The sequence below is a fragment of the Pangasianodon hypophthalmus genome, chromosome 3 (assembly GCF_027358585.1).
Source record: "Pangasianodon hypophthalmus isolate fPanHyp1 chromosome 3, fPanHyp1.pri, whole genome shotgun sequence".
Lineage (NCBI taxonomy): Eukaryota > Metazoa > Chordata > Actinopteri > Siluriformes > Pangasiidae > Pangasianodon > Pangasianodon hypophthalmus.
In genome coordinates, this window is record NC_069712.1 from 22,678,767 (window position 1) to 22,694,478 (window position 15,712).

General features: G+C 38.4%; 1 protein-coding gene across 2 annotated transcripts in view; it reads right to left on the reverse strand.

Annotated features, from left to right (window-relative positions):
- prkn (parkin RBR E3 ubiquitin protein ligase) overlaps window positions 1–15,712 on the reverse strand; it is a 107,572-nt gene that overhangs the window by 983 nt on the left and 90,877 nt on the right. Inside the window, exons 8-11 of one of the 2 annotated variants that reach the window (XM_053232897.1) lie at window positions 13,720–13,781; window positions 13,021–13,170; window positions 4,994–5,098; window positions 4,083–4,200 (exon numbers count right to left, since the gene is read on the reverse strand). In XM_053232897.1, coding sequence (XP_053088872.1) covers window positions 4,083–4,200; window positions 4,994–5,098; window positions 13,021–13,170; window positions 13,720–13,781 — 435 coding nt within the window. The remainder of the gene's footprint in view (window positions 1–4,082; window positions 4,201–4,993; window positions 5,099–13,020; window positions 13,171–13,719; window positions 13,782–15,712) is intronic. The other variant, XM_026944151.3, reaches the window with a different exon arrangement.

Consider the following 15,712-nt stretch of genomic DNA (forward strand, 5'->3'; position numbering starts at 1 on the left):
TTTGTTACATCATATATATATGTATATACAGTGTATATATATATATATATATATATATATTTGCTTTTTATATACATGCAGATACAGGTCAAGAGCTTCAGTTAATGTTCACATCAAAAAAAAAAAAAAGTGTGATCTCTGTTACTTTGATCGTGGCATGGTTTGAGTATTTCACTGATCTCAGGAATTACACACACACACACACACACACACACACACACACACACACACACACACACACACACAGCAGTCTCTAGAGTTAACACAGAATTGTGTGAAAAAGAATCTGAGGCTATCATGGTACAGACTCACCGAAACTGGACAGTTGAAGATTGGAAAAGTACCAGGTGATTTTTTTTTCTAATCTTCAACTGTCCAGTTTCGATGAAGTCTGTGCCCATGATAGCCTCAGATTTCTGTTCTTGGCTGACAGGACTGAAACCTAATGTGGTCTTCTGCTGTTGTAACCCTTCCTCCTCAAGATTCAGTGTTTTGTGCATGCTGAGATGCTTTTCTGCTCATCACGGTTTGTAAAGAGTGATTATATGAGTTACTATATCCTTCCTGGCAGCTCGAACCAGTCTGGCCATTTTCCTCTGACCTCTCTTATAAACAAGGCCTTTCAACCCACTGAACTGTTGCTCAATCAGTGTTTTTTGTTTTTGTTCACACCATTCTGTGTAAACTCTAGAGACTGTAGTGTCTGAAAATCCCAGTAGATCAGCAGTTTCTGAAATTTTCAAACCAGTCCTTCTGGTACCAACACACTTTTTCCCTGTTCTGATGTTTGATGTGGACATTAACTGAAAGCTATTGACTTGTATCTGCATGATCTTATGCATTGTGCTGCTGCCACATGATTGGCTGATTGGATAACTGCATAAATGAGCAGGTGAACAGATGTTAGTATTAAAGTGGATGTTTATATATACACACACACATACATACATACTTTATATATTTAGTGAGGTCCGGAAGTATTTGGCCAATGACAGAGTTTTTGTGATTTTTGCCTTTATACACCACCACAATGGATTTGAAATAAAACAATCAAGATGTGTATCAAGTGTAGACTTTCAGCTTCATTTTAAGAGGTTCCACAAAAATATATATTAGAATATATTCCTAAATTTACCATTTAGGAATTACAGCCATTTTAAGCAAAGCACTTCCATTTTCAGGGGCTTTTATATTTGGACAATTGGACAGGGGCAAGATATTTGGACAATTCACTGACAAAAAGTTAATTGACTAGGTGCGGTCCATTCCCTCATTACTTCAAGACAAATGAAGCAGATAAAAGGTCTGGAGTTGATATCAGGTATTGAGTTGGCATTTGGCAGCTGTTCGAATGGAGCTACCAATATGAAGTCTAAGGAGATCTCAATGCAATTGAAGGAGGCCATCATTAGGCTGAAAAAACAACATAAATCTATAAAAGAGATAGCAAAAACCTTAAGTGTGGCCAAATCAACAGTTGGGTACATTCTTAAAAAGAAAGAAAGCACTGGTGAGCTCAACAACATCGAAAGGCCTGGAAGACCATGGAAGACAAATAAAGTGAATGATCGCAGAATCCTTTCCTTGGTGAAGAAAAACCCCTTCACAACATCAACAGAAGTCAAGAATACTCTGGAGAAGGTAGGCGTATCATTGTCAAAATCTACAACCAAGAGACGCCTTCATGAATGTAAATACAGGGGGTTTACAACAAGGTGCAAACCAATGGTAACATTCAAGAACAGGAAAGCCAGATTAGACTTTGCCAGAATTAAGATTAACCAAGATTAACTTGTACCAGAATGATGGGAAGAGAAAAGTATGGCGAAAGAAAGGAATAGCTCATGATCCAAAGTATACCACATCATGTGTCAAACATGGTGGAGGCAGTGTTATGGCATGGGCATGTATGGCTGCCAATGGAATGGGCTCACTGCTGTTTATTGATGATGTGACTGCTGACAGAAGTAGTAAGATGAATTCTGAGGTGTATAGGGCTATACTCTCTGCTCACATTCAGCCAAATGCTACAAAACTGATAGGATGCCGCTTCACAGTACAGGTGGATAATGACCCTAAACATACTGCGGAAGCAACTCAAGACTTTTTGAAGGCAAAGAAATGGAATATTCTTCAATGGCCAAGTCAGTCGCCTGATCTCAACCCAATAGAGCATGCTTTTCACTTACTAGACTGAAGGTAGAAAGACCCACAAACAAGCAGCAACTGAAGGTGTCTGCAGGGAAGGCCTGGCAAAGCATCTCCAGGGAGGAAACTCAGAATTTGAGTTTTGAGAACATGGGCTCCAGACTTCAGGCAGTGATTGACTGCAAAGGATTTTCATCCAAGTTTTAAAATTGTGGTTATATTTACAATTATGTCACTTTGTTGAAAATGGCTGTAATTCCTAAATGGTAAATGCCATATTTTTGTGGAACCTCTTAAAATAAAGCTGAAAGTCTACACATCTTGATTGTTTTATTTCAGATCCATTGTGGTGGTGTATAAAGGCAAAATCACAAAAACTCTGTCACTGTCCAAATACTTCTGGACCTGACTGTATATATATATACACACATACACACACACAGTCAGTTCTTGAAGTTGATGTGTTGGAAGCAGGAAAAATGGGCAAGCATAAGGATCTGCATGACTTTGACAAGGGCCAAATTGTGATGGGTAGACGACTTGGTCAGAGCATCTCCAAAATTGACACGTCTTGTGAGGTCTTCCCAGTATGCAGTGGTTAGTACCTACAAAAAGTGGTCCAAGGAAGGACAACTGGTGACAGGGTCATGGGCACCCAAGACTCATTGATGTGCATGGGGAGTGAAGGCCCGTCTGGTCTGATCCCACAGAAGAGCTACTGTAGCACAAATTGCTGAAAAAGTTAATGCTGGCTATGACAGAACGGTGTCAGAACACACAGTGCATCGCAGCTTGCTGTGTATGGGGCTGCTTATTTGCAGACCAGTCAGAGTGCCCATGCTGACCTCTTCCACCACCAAAAAGGACCTGTAATGGGCATGTGAGCATCAAAACTGGACCATGGAGCAATGGAAGAAGGTGGCCTGGTCTAATGAATCATGTTTTCTTTTACATCACATGGATGGCCAGGTGTGTGTTTGTCACTTACCTGGGGAAGAGATGGCACCAGGATGCAATATGGAAAGAAGGCAATCTGGCGGAGGCAGTGTGATGCTCTGGACAATGCTCTGGTGGGAAACCTTGGGTCCTGGCATTCATGTTACTTTGACACGTACCACCTACCTAAACATTGTTGCAGACCAATTACACCCCTTCAATGGTATTCCCTAATGGCAGTGGCCTCTATCAGCAGGATAATGCGCCCTGCCACACTGCAAAAATTGTTCAGGAATGATTTGAGGAACATGACAAAGAGTTCAAGGTGTTGACTTCGCCTTCAAATTCCATAGTCTGTTCAAGCATCTGTGGGATGTCCTGGTGCCAGATACCACAGAACACCTTCAGAGGTCTTGTGGAGTCCATGACTCGTCGGGTCAGGGCTGTTTTGGCAGCACAAGGGGGACCTACACAATATTAGACAGGTGGTTTTAATGTTAGGGCTGATTGGTATATAGTCCAAAAATCTGAGACCAATAGTATTCGGTATGGTATTTGATCTGTCCCCTTTTTGCTTTAATGACAGTGTGCACTTGAGCGTGCATGGACTCCACAAGTTTGTTTAAAACCTGATGATCCATTTTAGCAGAAGATACTCCAGCAGAAGAGTTTAGGCATGAGGAAAATCTGACCTTTTGTTCAAAGCAGTTAACATATCAGTCAACAGTCAATATTGCAAGTTTGCTCAAATTTGAACAGTGACCTAGAAATTGTTCAACATCTTGAAAACTGAATAGTTTATACATTTTGTTCATATTTATAATTACAGAGTTAAATGACATTACGTTTGTACATTTGAAGTGGACATTTGCACTGGACATATATTAAATAACAAAAACAAAAGTGTCTTACTACTTATTTCTCCTCACTGTACCGTGAATATAAGAAAAGCCAATAAGACACATCACATAGTTGAAGTGGAATGAACAAAGGTGTACCATTCTTCTCCACAGGGACTCTGCATTTGGGACAGGGCCGCGTCGTCTCTTTTATAGTGTCCTGAGAAGCTTGTTCCCAGCGGGCCTGCAGGGCAGCGTCTTCATCCACCACATAACCCTGTCACATAACAAATAAGAGCCGACCACAAGAGAAACACATCAGCATAATATAGAGTTTCCTTAAATGATTTGAACAGTTTTTCTCGATCAGTGTAAATGTCTACTGCAAACATACATGAACTTTGGATATGTGGGCTGGAAAATATGTCTTCCATGTTTAAACACTTTGTAAGAAAAGGCAGTGAAGAATTGCGTATTTCCAACTTGTGGCCACTAAAACTCCCAGTTTGGTCAAAAAGTATGAGTCCATTACCAGAACTGTTTTCATTTCATCACTTTTAATTACAAACACTGATGCAAATGTTTACCCAGCTGATATCTCTTGATAACACTTTCACTTGAGTCAAGCTGAAAGGTTTTTAGCTTCTTAAAAATGTGTGTTTGAATTGTGAATATCTATAGATAATCACTTTGTAGATAATTTGCTTTACTTTGTTAAAATTGTTGATCTGTTTCTTTAATTCACAAAGTAAAACATATTTGCTACTAATACAGTGTTATATCTCATATCAAGTCCAGTATAAATTCCATCCCTAATGCATTTAGCATTATAATTATTAACGAATAACAATTTTGTTGACATATTAAGAATGACTTAAATTATTTATGAAATATAATTTGTCAAAATTGCATTAACCGTTCATACCAGTTCTTGCTAATGGACTCATTAGACACTGTGCGCTAACAAACATCCCATCAGCTAGTGTGAGCCATCAATCAAGAGCTTTTATAGTCTCAGGGGTCCCTAAGGATCGGTGATGTTCAGTGTATGTGTTTCAGTGTCACTAAACTGTGTGTATGTGGCATACCTGCATGGGACCTCCTGTTGCAGAGGTAGACTGCTGTCTACATTCACCCTCATGGTACTCCTCCTTACAGTCCCGGCAGAACACAAACTGCACACAACAACAAAGCTTTTTAGAAGCAAACATGAACATCAGATTTTATACCATATTACAGGCAAATATTAGAAATGTATGGCTGCCCAAAAATGCTGAATGGGATCCAGGGAATTAATTCCTGGAGAATCTAATACTTCCTTCATTAGCTGTTATAATTATTGTATATAAGTGTGCCTGACCTTAAGCTTGCTCATGAATCTCTCTTTAAATGGTAATTACAAGCAGAAGCTTTGGGAATACTTTTGATACCTGAGTTTACTTGCTAGCACTCTTACTTTTACATTATGGCAAAAAAAAAAAGAAAGAAAGAAAGAAAGAAAGGACACTTTTGGGGGTAAGTGGTAGGTAATGCTTTACTGTTTTTAAATACTTTTAGTAGTGTTTAGGCCGTAGATATTGGTGAACTTTTAACAGTGCAACATCCACAGCACACACTAGGTGGCGCCCTTTTGTTGCGTTCCACTTCCACTGTCGCTTTTTAATATGACGGTCTACTACACAGGGATTAGAGTGTTCCTCTTATTTTTAGCTCGGCAGCACCTTTCAAGGTGCAGCACTGATTTGGCACTTCTTCAAAGGCAGGGAGTGTGAAGAAGGGGAGCCGGCGTTGTCTCTCTTCTCTCTCATTCATTTTGCGTTTTCTTTCTCGCAAAGGTGACAGATAGCAGCTCCCATCTCTGAGCCTCATGACAGACATCTCTTTGTTTTCCTACTCCATGCACAGTGACAAGGGGAAAATAGAATTATTTGACAGACGTTTTCATCCTACGCTGTCCCACCCCACTAATATTTTCCCATCCTCCTGCTCCAAACAGACTATCCAGAATCAGCGTCACTGTCATCATCATCACCATCATCATCATCCTCAGCAGTCATTTCATCAGCCGCCTGTGGCTTCAGAGTGCGGAGATGATGCTTTGTCAGTGTGGGAAGAAAAGCACTTTGTAGTTTTGTCTCATGCATGGAGCATTTTTAATGCCTTTGCGCGTTTGCATGGCAGTGTGATGAAACAATATGAGTGCATCCAACTAACACCCACATGTACACACCCATGTGTACACACACACACACACACACACACACACACACACAAAGAAATCAGGCTCCATTTGACCTAAAAAAAAATTGTGTGTGTGTGTGTGTGTTATGAGAGAAAAGATAAGATCAGATAAGATCTGACAGGAGCAAGCTAATATGTATTAAATAAGTAGGCAGGGGTGAAGTAGTAAAAAGGCTTATAGTGAGTGTTCTCTGATCTGTAATTCCTTTGCTCCCTGTATGCTGCATCTCTCTTACACATACACACAATTTTGAGATAAAAACACACCTCAAAAGTAATAACAGTCCTTTAGGGCACTCAACTGCTTGACACACTTCCAGAAACCTGAAACACTGTAAAGCATGAACGAGGGAGATGTAGACAGATGAAGAGTCATACATACACATACCTGATAGAACAGCTCCCTAAAACAAGATGTGCCAACACCACCCTCCCCCTTTAACTTTTACATTATTACTGTTACATTTATGGAACTGAAAGGAAATTTTTAATCTACACAGTAACCGATAAAATTAAACACAAATAAATAACAAGCCGTCCCAAAATCTCCATACACACGGGAAACACTTTTTACCAAAATGTCTTTCAAAAACTTTCATACTCAGTTTATATTATATATTTTTCAGATAGCCTTTAAGAATGTCTTTGACAAAAAGACAAGTAGGAAGCTGTCGCAAGGTTGCGATGGACCTGCAACTCCATGCATAACACCTGATGTGTTAACATGAGTTCATCATGAGTGGGAGAGATGACTGTGTGTGTTTACATAGAAAAGGCAATCATGTAGAGGATATTTTGTAAATAAAGTTTCATTTTGCTAAAGTGTTAATTTCCCCATCGCAACCTTGCTAATAAAACTGATTTACTAACTAATAATTTTTACAAATTTATTTACAAATAAAAAAACATAAATTTAAAGATTCTCTAGTCTGATCGGATAAAAAAAAATATTTTTTTTTTGACCTTAATAAAAAAAAGGGCTGGCAAAAACCCACCTTTGCTCATCACCCTGAGAATACTATCATTATAGTAAAGCATGGTAGTGGTAGCATCTTGTGGTGGGGAGGCTTTTCATCAGCAGGGACTAGGAAATTGGTCAGATCTGAGGGCAAGATGGAAGAAGCCAAACACAGGGCAAGCCTATGAAAAAAAAAAAACCTTTCTAGTCTGCAAGAGACTAGAGACTGTGAGGTCCACCTGCTGACAGGACAATGACCCTGAGCGTGATGCCAAAGCTACACTGGAGCTGTTCAAAACCAAGAACCTAAATGTGTTAGAATGGGCCAGTCAAAGCCTAGGCCTCAATCTGATTGAGAATCTGTGGCAAGACTTGAAAAGTGCCATTCTCTGATGGCCTGTAACCAATCTAAGAGAGCTTTGAGCAATTTTGCCAATAAGAATGGGAAAAATATCAGAATCCAGATTTGCACAGCTGACAGAGACACATCCCAGATGATCTGCATCTGCAATTGCAGCCAAAGGTGGTTCTACCTATATTGATCTGGGGGTGAATACTTATGAAGCCAACAAATGACACTCTAGCATTTTAAACTAATCTCTATCTTCCACATCTGCAGAATAATTTTTACATGGTTTACTGTACTGAGAAAGAAACTGAAAACCTGTTGACTCAAAACTAAGTCTATGAGACAGCCTATAAACATTTATGCAAAACATATTTTTGCACATGGATACTATAAACTCTTACGGAAAATGTAAATAACTATAAAAATGTTTCCTGTATTGGTCCATTGGTGGAAAGCATAAAACAACATGAGAACAGCTTTGGTAAGACATTCTCTCAGGTGAGCTTTTTAGATTTTTTATCATTAGAGTATAATGGATGCCGTTTTGAATTTCAAAATATATAGCCATATCCAGCATTTTAAAGGTTTATTGACATAATTCGACTACTGCCCTCAGACATCCATTTCAATGAGGTCTTTTATTGGATTTTTTTGTTGCTGTATTTCTTTTCTCAGTACAGGGAAAGAGATTACATTGAAAAACACTGAAATATTGAAATACCATGACTACACACATCTGTGTGCATTGTGTATCAAATAAGAGCAAGTGCACTGGTCACACACTCATGTTGCAGTATAAACAAAAGCATATGAAGATGGTACACATGCACATATGTGATCTTACACACATACTAAAGCCTTTCTTTAGTCTCATTAATGGCACAAGCAGGTCTGGTTGGCAGTACGTTGGCCACACACAGCTTTACTTAGGCTTATGGAGAGATCATCTCCACCACCAAGACTACCCCCAAAACACACACACTTATGCCAAAAAAAACAACCTCACACACACAGCAAGATGATTAACTCACAAATGACACAATAAATGATTTGTTTCCACACATCGTAAATAAGATAATTAGCCTAAATATAAAACACTGAAGCAATATAAAAAAATATATAAATATAAACAATCTGAGCAATATCAATGTGATTCGTAGCGTGACGTGATTGTGTTACACTAGGAGTATAACACAGTGTCACTATTTATATGTGTATTTGGATTTAATAAAATTGGAAAGTTTTTTTTTGTTTTATAAATAGAGATTTATTTCCACAATTTTTAAATACTGCTTGCAGTTAGTTTTGCCACAATATTTTCTAAAATTTAGTTCTATTTCTTAAAATATGTATTAACGTTCGCTCTCATGAAGGTAAACTTTCTGCTTGTGTGACTTTGTTAGAAAACAAATAGTGGGCCAGCTTTTGTATCTGTACATGTATCTGTTTAGAACACATCAATCCAAACAATATATTCATATCCCTTTTGCACATCCTTGTGATTTACCTGACCACTCTATAGCATCTTCATTAGAAATAGAAACCCCCTCACCACCAGGGAAGGATATAGGGTGTGTGTGCTTGAAGGCCAACTCCAATAAAGCCTTTATCTGTGGCAGCCAGATTCAGCACTGCCTGCAGTGACCACACTATCACTGGCACCTGGCACCCAGACCAAGCAGAAGCTAATGCCCACTCTCCCACACACACACACGCACACACATATACACACACACCAAAAAAGCCATGGTGCTCTCTCAAACCTACAGCAATATTAACAGTGATTCACAAATGATGGAAAAAAAGAGTGAGAGATTGACAAACCGTTTAGGTCAGTGGTGTTATAGTCACTGTACCAGTCTGTGGTGGTGAAGCAGGAGCTCAGTCAGTGGATGAAACTCTCTGTTTACTGGTCAAGCTATGTCCCTGTGCTCACCTATGATCAAGAGGCTGTGGGTAGAGATTGAAAGAATAAGGCTACCAGTACAGGTGGCGGAAATGAGGTTCCTCTGCAGGATTGCTAGGCTTTCTTTCTGTGATAGGGTGAGGAGCTTGAGAGCCTCGGAGTAGAGCTGCTCCTCCTCCGAATTCAGAGGAGCCAACTGAGGTGGTTTGGATACTTTACAAGGATGCCACCTTGTCAACTCCCGCTGGAGCTGTATCAGGCATGTGCCACTGGAAATAAACCTCAGGGCAGACCCAGGATGCACTGGAGAGATTATTTCTCACAGTTGGCTTAGGAAAATCTGGGGATCCCAGAGGAAGAGCTGGACTCTGTGGTTAGGGACAGAGATGTCTGGACTGACCATCTCACCGTGATAGCAGAAGAAAAACGAATGAATGGATGAATGAATGATGTCTGTATCTATTGAAATATGATTAAATACTCATATGTATATTCCTCTTTCTATTTTTTTATAAGGGATTAACTTATTTTGAGATTTTACAACAGTATATTAGGGCTATCAGTACAAATTTCCATGTTTGAATACAGTTTTAATATTTACAATATTCCAATTTAGTCAACTGACATAGGGCATGGCTGTTTGTTAAACTTTCTGGCCAAATGACTCTTGCTGATTGATGTAGAGCGCTAAATAAATGCAGGTCATTTTTTTCAGCATTTCACATTAATTAATCTAAAACACGAACAAAATATATGTCCTAATAGTGATATTTCATGCAAGTATTTAATTGAACAGCTTTTAAATGGCATATATTGGGATCATTATTTTCTGTGGCTGAATCACAGATGGTGTTATATTGGGCATATGGTGCACTTATTAAGGCCTATAATGCCATGACTTTATATTCTATGCAGTCATGTGTATGGTATATAGGAAACAATCTGAAATTCAGCTTAACTGCTAGAAAATGATTCGATGGTGGATTTTTATGTGGACACTAAGTAGCATAAGAAATGTAAAATCTAATGTTACTTGGGTAAATAAATATAAAACATGTGTAGAATGTTAAATTTCATTATACAGTGCATTATACAATTATATATATATATAATTATATATATATATGCACTATTTTCAATTAAATATTTAAATGATTTGCAAATCATTGCGTTCTGTTTTTATTTACATTTTATGCAGCATCCCATCTTTTTTGGAAATGGGGTTATAAATTTCCGATAGTGCGTCTTCATGATTTTCCATGCTTCAGACGATATAAATGTGAAGTTCTACTGCAGTCTGTGTCAGTATAAAACCGAATGCCTTCAAATACAGCATTCAAATATTTCAAGTAATCAAAATTCAAATGTAATTTTAGGGAATTTTACAGCCCTAGTGTGTATAAGGGAAACTGATTTATTTAAAGGTTTTAATTATTTCTGCCCACTTTCCTCTGCTGACTCAGATGCACTGTGCTGATGCTCTTCTTTTTCCCCATACAGACTACTGTATAATGATGATACATATCCACCATCAAACACTCCTTTGGTTTATTTTGGAGACATAAACTTCCCATCACACATCACAGAGAATATTGAACAGCGCTACTATTCTCTTAGACTCACTGATAAAGGGTTGTAGAATCAGATAAACAGAGTAGAAGCTCAGCCCACTCTCTGCATGCAGGTAAGTCTTTCTGCTGTTGGTTCAAACTGGGACATAAAATAGAGATGAACTTCCACCCAGTACGTCACTGCATCCCTGCACTGATGATGTTTGTGTTTGCAAACACACAATCAGTCAGCACTAATGGCTGCCGAACAGCACCCTAATCTTTAATCAACTGGCTAATTAGAAAACATCATGCAAATGGTGTGGCAATTACACCCTAATCGCTGTATGATTGGACAATAATGGATAAATGAGTGGCAGAGGGCAAGGAAGCCACCATAAAGTAGAGGGGTCAGAGGTCACTGAGAAGACTGGGAAACGCACTGTTAGTGGGCAGACTGATAGCAGGGTTAAGAGTGGCTGAATGTGGGGGCAATACCATTATGAAAATATTTCAGATTCAGAATGTTGCTCAGAGCATCAGTCTCCAAGCTTCTCTCATACTGTTTTTTTTTTTTCTACAGTGTATATATATAAAACAGTGTACGACTATCATACAACACAAAAAAAACTTGGCAGAATGTGGAGTTTTGGCTTTCCAATGTACCTATGTGTAAAAGAAAGTAACTCACCCCATATACATTCCTGTGCTACATGATGTATATAAAATGCTGAAAAAAAAAAAAACCAAAAAAAAAAAAACCTGCATCTTCTCACTTCAAATTGTGTAGAAAAAAGTCAAAAAGTATAAATTTTTTGCATAGTAAATAGTTCATAACAGTATGAAAATAATTGAGAACTTATTATTATTGACTTTAATTGGCTAGTTTCCACAAACCTTTTTTTTTAATTTGTGCATCAACGTATAAGAAAACCTCAATGGAAATGTTAAAAAAAAAAAAAAAAAAAAAAAAAAAAAGTTTTCATGTAACTGTACCAATAAAGAAGAGATGTAAGAACATTTTTCTTCTACTCTGCCTCTGCATTCTAACCTACAGATGCTCTACTTCTGCTTAAAGCTTCTGTACTTGTGACTGTTGCTGTGGATGGTCCCACACGGATACTCTAAACATTCCCACGTGTCAAGATCAGTTTATTCAGAAGTCTCACCCTTGCTTCAGTGGATAGTCTCACCTAAATACTGTAGATTTGTACCTAAGAACTGCTGCTGTAATCATTAAGACTGTCTTGTGTTCATTTCAGGACTCTTACTATTCATACTATGCTCATACTGAACATCCTTTCAATTTAATACTGTTTGCCTTTACATTTCCTCCACCTGTGCACTGTAATGATTTATAATCCCACCATCCTTTGTCTCCCTGAAGAGGTTCCCTTTTGAGTCTGGTTCCTTTCAAGCTTTCAAGCTTTCTTCCTCACTTCGTTCACAGGGAGTTTTTCCTCGTCACTGTCGCCTCTAGCTCGCTCATTAGGGATCTAAATCTACATTCGTATTTCTGTAAAGCTGCATTGTGATGTGCTAAAGCACTATACAAATATAACTGAATTGTACTGATTAGTATTTGAGTAGTACACAGTCTCATACAGTATACAGTATACAGTATACGTATACCATACAGTATATGGTGATGGACTGTTCTGACTCACTGAACCATGTTTGACTGCCACTCTTTCAATAATTATATAATCTTTAAGATCACACAATCTTGCTGACTCTTCTTCAGATCTCGTTATTGATTAAAACATATTCATAGTTCATTTTTATTAAAACAATCCCCATTTAATTTAGTCAGCATCTTGGATTTGGATTAAAAACGGTACAATGATGATGCTGCATTTGTATGTCGAAAAAATTATTTCTTTAGATATTTGACACAGAGGTTTCCTCTGAAGGTTATCAGTGTATCAGGCAAGAGCAAAACAGAGCAAAATGCAAACGTTTGATTAATTTACAGATTTAGAAGCTGTTATGGACAACATAAATGATGGGAAATGAAATGCATCGCAAACATAGTTTTTCTGTTTCAGAGATGTTTAGGATGTTAATATTTTTGCAGGAGGAGAGTGACTCACCCCACATCCGAGGCCATCTTTCAGTTCGCAATGCACCCTCCTGCGTTCATCCTCGAGGAAGAGACCCGCCCCGCAGCCTGGAGCAGGGCAAAGCACTCCCCCCATCTGCAGCAAACACTCCTCCGCCGCATAGCGCTGGTACCGTTCATACTGAGAGAGAGAGAGAGCTCAAAGGTGGTGTTTAGAGACACACACAGCAGAGCTCCGAGACAAAAGAGATGAAGGGACATAGAGAGAGAAAGAGCACTATAATGAGAGATCCACACATTTGCCACAGCGTGGAAATCTAAAGCCAACAAAGAGAATCCTTCTTGATGGAGTTCAAAATGTTCGCTTTGCAAACACAGCTAAAAACCATCGTGGAAATCCTCAAATACAAGAAAAACTTTTGTTTCTTGTGTTTGAGGTTTGATGAAAAACCTGCTGTGAGGCAGATGGTGGTCCTGGATTAGTGAGATGGAGAGATAGTAACAGAAAGGAGTGGAGGTGACAGAGAAAGCTGCTTGCTGCTTAGAGAGGACTTATTGAGTGGCATGAAGGAACAGCAGACGAGCCTATTAAGAAGCTGTCAGATAGGACAACCTGTCAATATTGTCCTCTGAGAGACAGTAAGTGTGTGTGTGTGTGTGTGTGTGTGTGTGTGTGTGTGTGTGTGTGTGTGTATGTATGTACATTTAGAGCTTAGTGTTTGCAACCCACCTGCTCATCTCCCAGGACCCGGAAATGATGCAACTCTTTAATAAGAGAGTCAGAGCAACCAGCTAGAGGAAAGGAAAAAGAGAAGGATGAAACTTAAACAAATTGCATGAAATTAACACAAAAACAAAGAGATTGACTTCACACAGACCGATGGTATTCAAAAACAGCATTATATCAAAGCATAGTGATATTGCACACACACACACACACACACACACACAAGGAGAGGCTTTTTTTTTTTTTTTTTTGCAAACAGAAGCACATGTGACAGTCAAAATCTCCAGAAGACCTTATTAAACCTATTTCAGATTACTGCAAATTAATAGAGTGCCAGTCTACAAAACACCACCTTAGTAGTATACAACAGATCCTAATAATAATAATGGTAGCAGGCCAAAGGAAGGAAAGCTCAGTTTTTCACATAATGAACTAGAAGTCTCACTACTGAGAGCTCTTCAGTGCACTACACTTCTCCGCACTGCAAAAATGAGACGCTAGCAAGTGAAAATATCTTGAATATAGTCAACTTTATCTAGTGTTTCCTATTACAAGATTACAGCAAACCAAGTATAAGATTATTATATATTATATTATTATCTTTCTAGACATATTTTTATTTTAATAATTTCAAGCAAATTGAAACAGTCTTTTTCTATTGGCAGATAATTTTGCTCATTTTAAACATTTATATCTCGAAAGAAGCAAAATTATCTCGCAACAAAGGAAGAAAATGTAAAGTCTGAAATAGGTTTAATAATCTGATTAATTGTAATTAATTGTCAGTCGTTAATTGTAAGCTTATAATAGGAAATACTAGATAAATCTGACTAAACTCAAGATATTTTCCCGTGCTAAAATGTCATTTTTTGCAGTGTATGTAACAATTCCCTAGAGAACACAGAAGACTCAGGGTTAGAACATATGAGCTTTGATTTATTGGTGCTCGTGCCCTTTGGCATGGTCAGTGGGCAGTAATATAAAAAGCAGAAGGTAAAAGTGCAGTGTTTCAGATCACTCACTGCTTATTCTGCTCAGCTCATGGCCACACACATACTCAGCCAACTGCTCATAGAGAGAGAAAACATAAAATACAGGCATGCAATATCAACCATCACCCTTTTAGTTTGTCCCCAAATCACACCCACTCATTGCAAACTCCCACTAAACCATACCCCACCTGCAAGTAATATCAAGTCTTCTTGTGTATATAAAAGGGGTTAATTTGTGATAGTCTACGAGAATTAATAAATAGTAAGAATTAATAAGTAGATTTTAAAAATGAAGAATAAAAAAAGGCAAGGCTGTTTTCACTTTGGGTTGTGTTTACAGAAATTATCCAGAAGAAAAGTGTAATTGTTCACAAAGTTGTTTTTTTTTTTTTTTAAGGTTTTCAGGTATTCAAGGTTTCTAAAAGTCAATTAGAAAATGAAGGTCAACTAAAACTGTAGTTTTAGCAAGCACACAGGAATTTAACTTAGCAGAAAAGCAGAAAAACATACACTCACTGAGCACTTTATTAGGAACACCTGTACACCTACTCATTCATGCAATCATCTATTTATCTAAGGCTACAGTAACTCAGAAAAGCAGAGCAGAAAAGCATATCAGCAAGCACAACATGTGGAACCTTGAGGCGGATGGACCACACTGGGTTCTACTTCTGTCAGCCAAGAACAGAAAGCTGAGGCTGCAGTGGGCACAGGCTCACCAAATCTGTACAGTTGAAGACCGGAAAAACGTAGGCTGGTCTGATGAATCTTGATTTCTGCTAAGGCTCATAGACTGCAGGGTCAGAATTTGGCACCAACAGCTTAAATCCAGGGACCCAACCTGCCTTGTCTCAACAGTCCAGGCTGCTGGAGGTGGACACCATGCCATGACGAATTGAGGCTGTTTTGAAAGCAAAGGGAGACCCTACCCAGTATTAGCATAGTGTTCCTAATAAAGTGCTCAGTGAGTGTATCATGTGTAAACAACCAAATGTGTAAACATA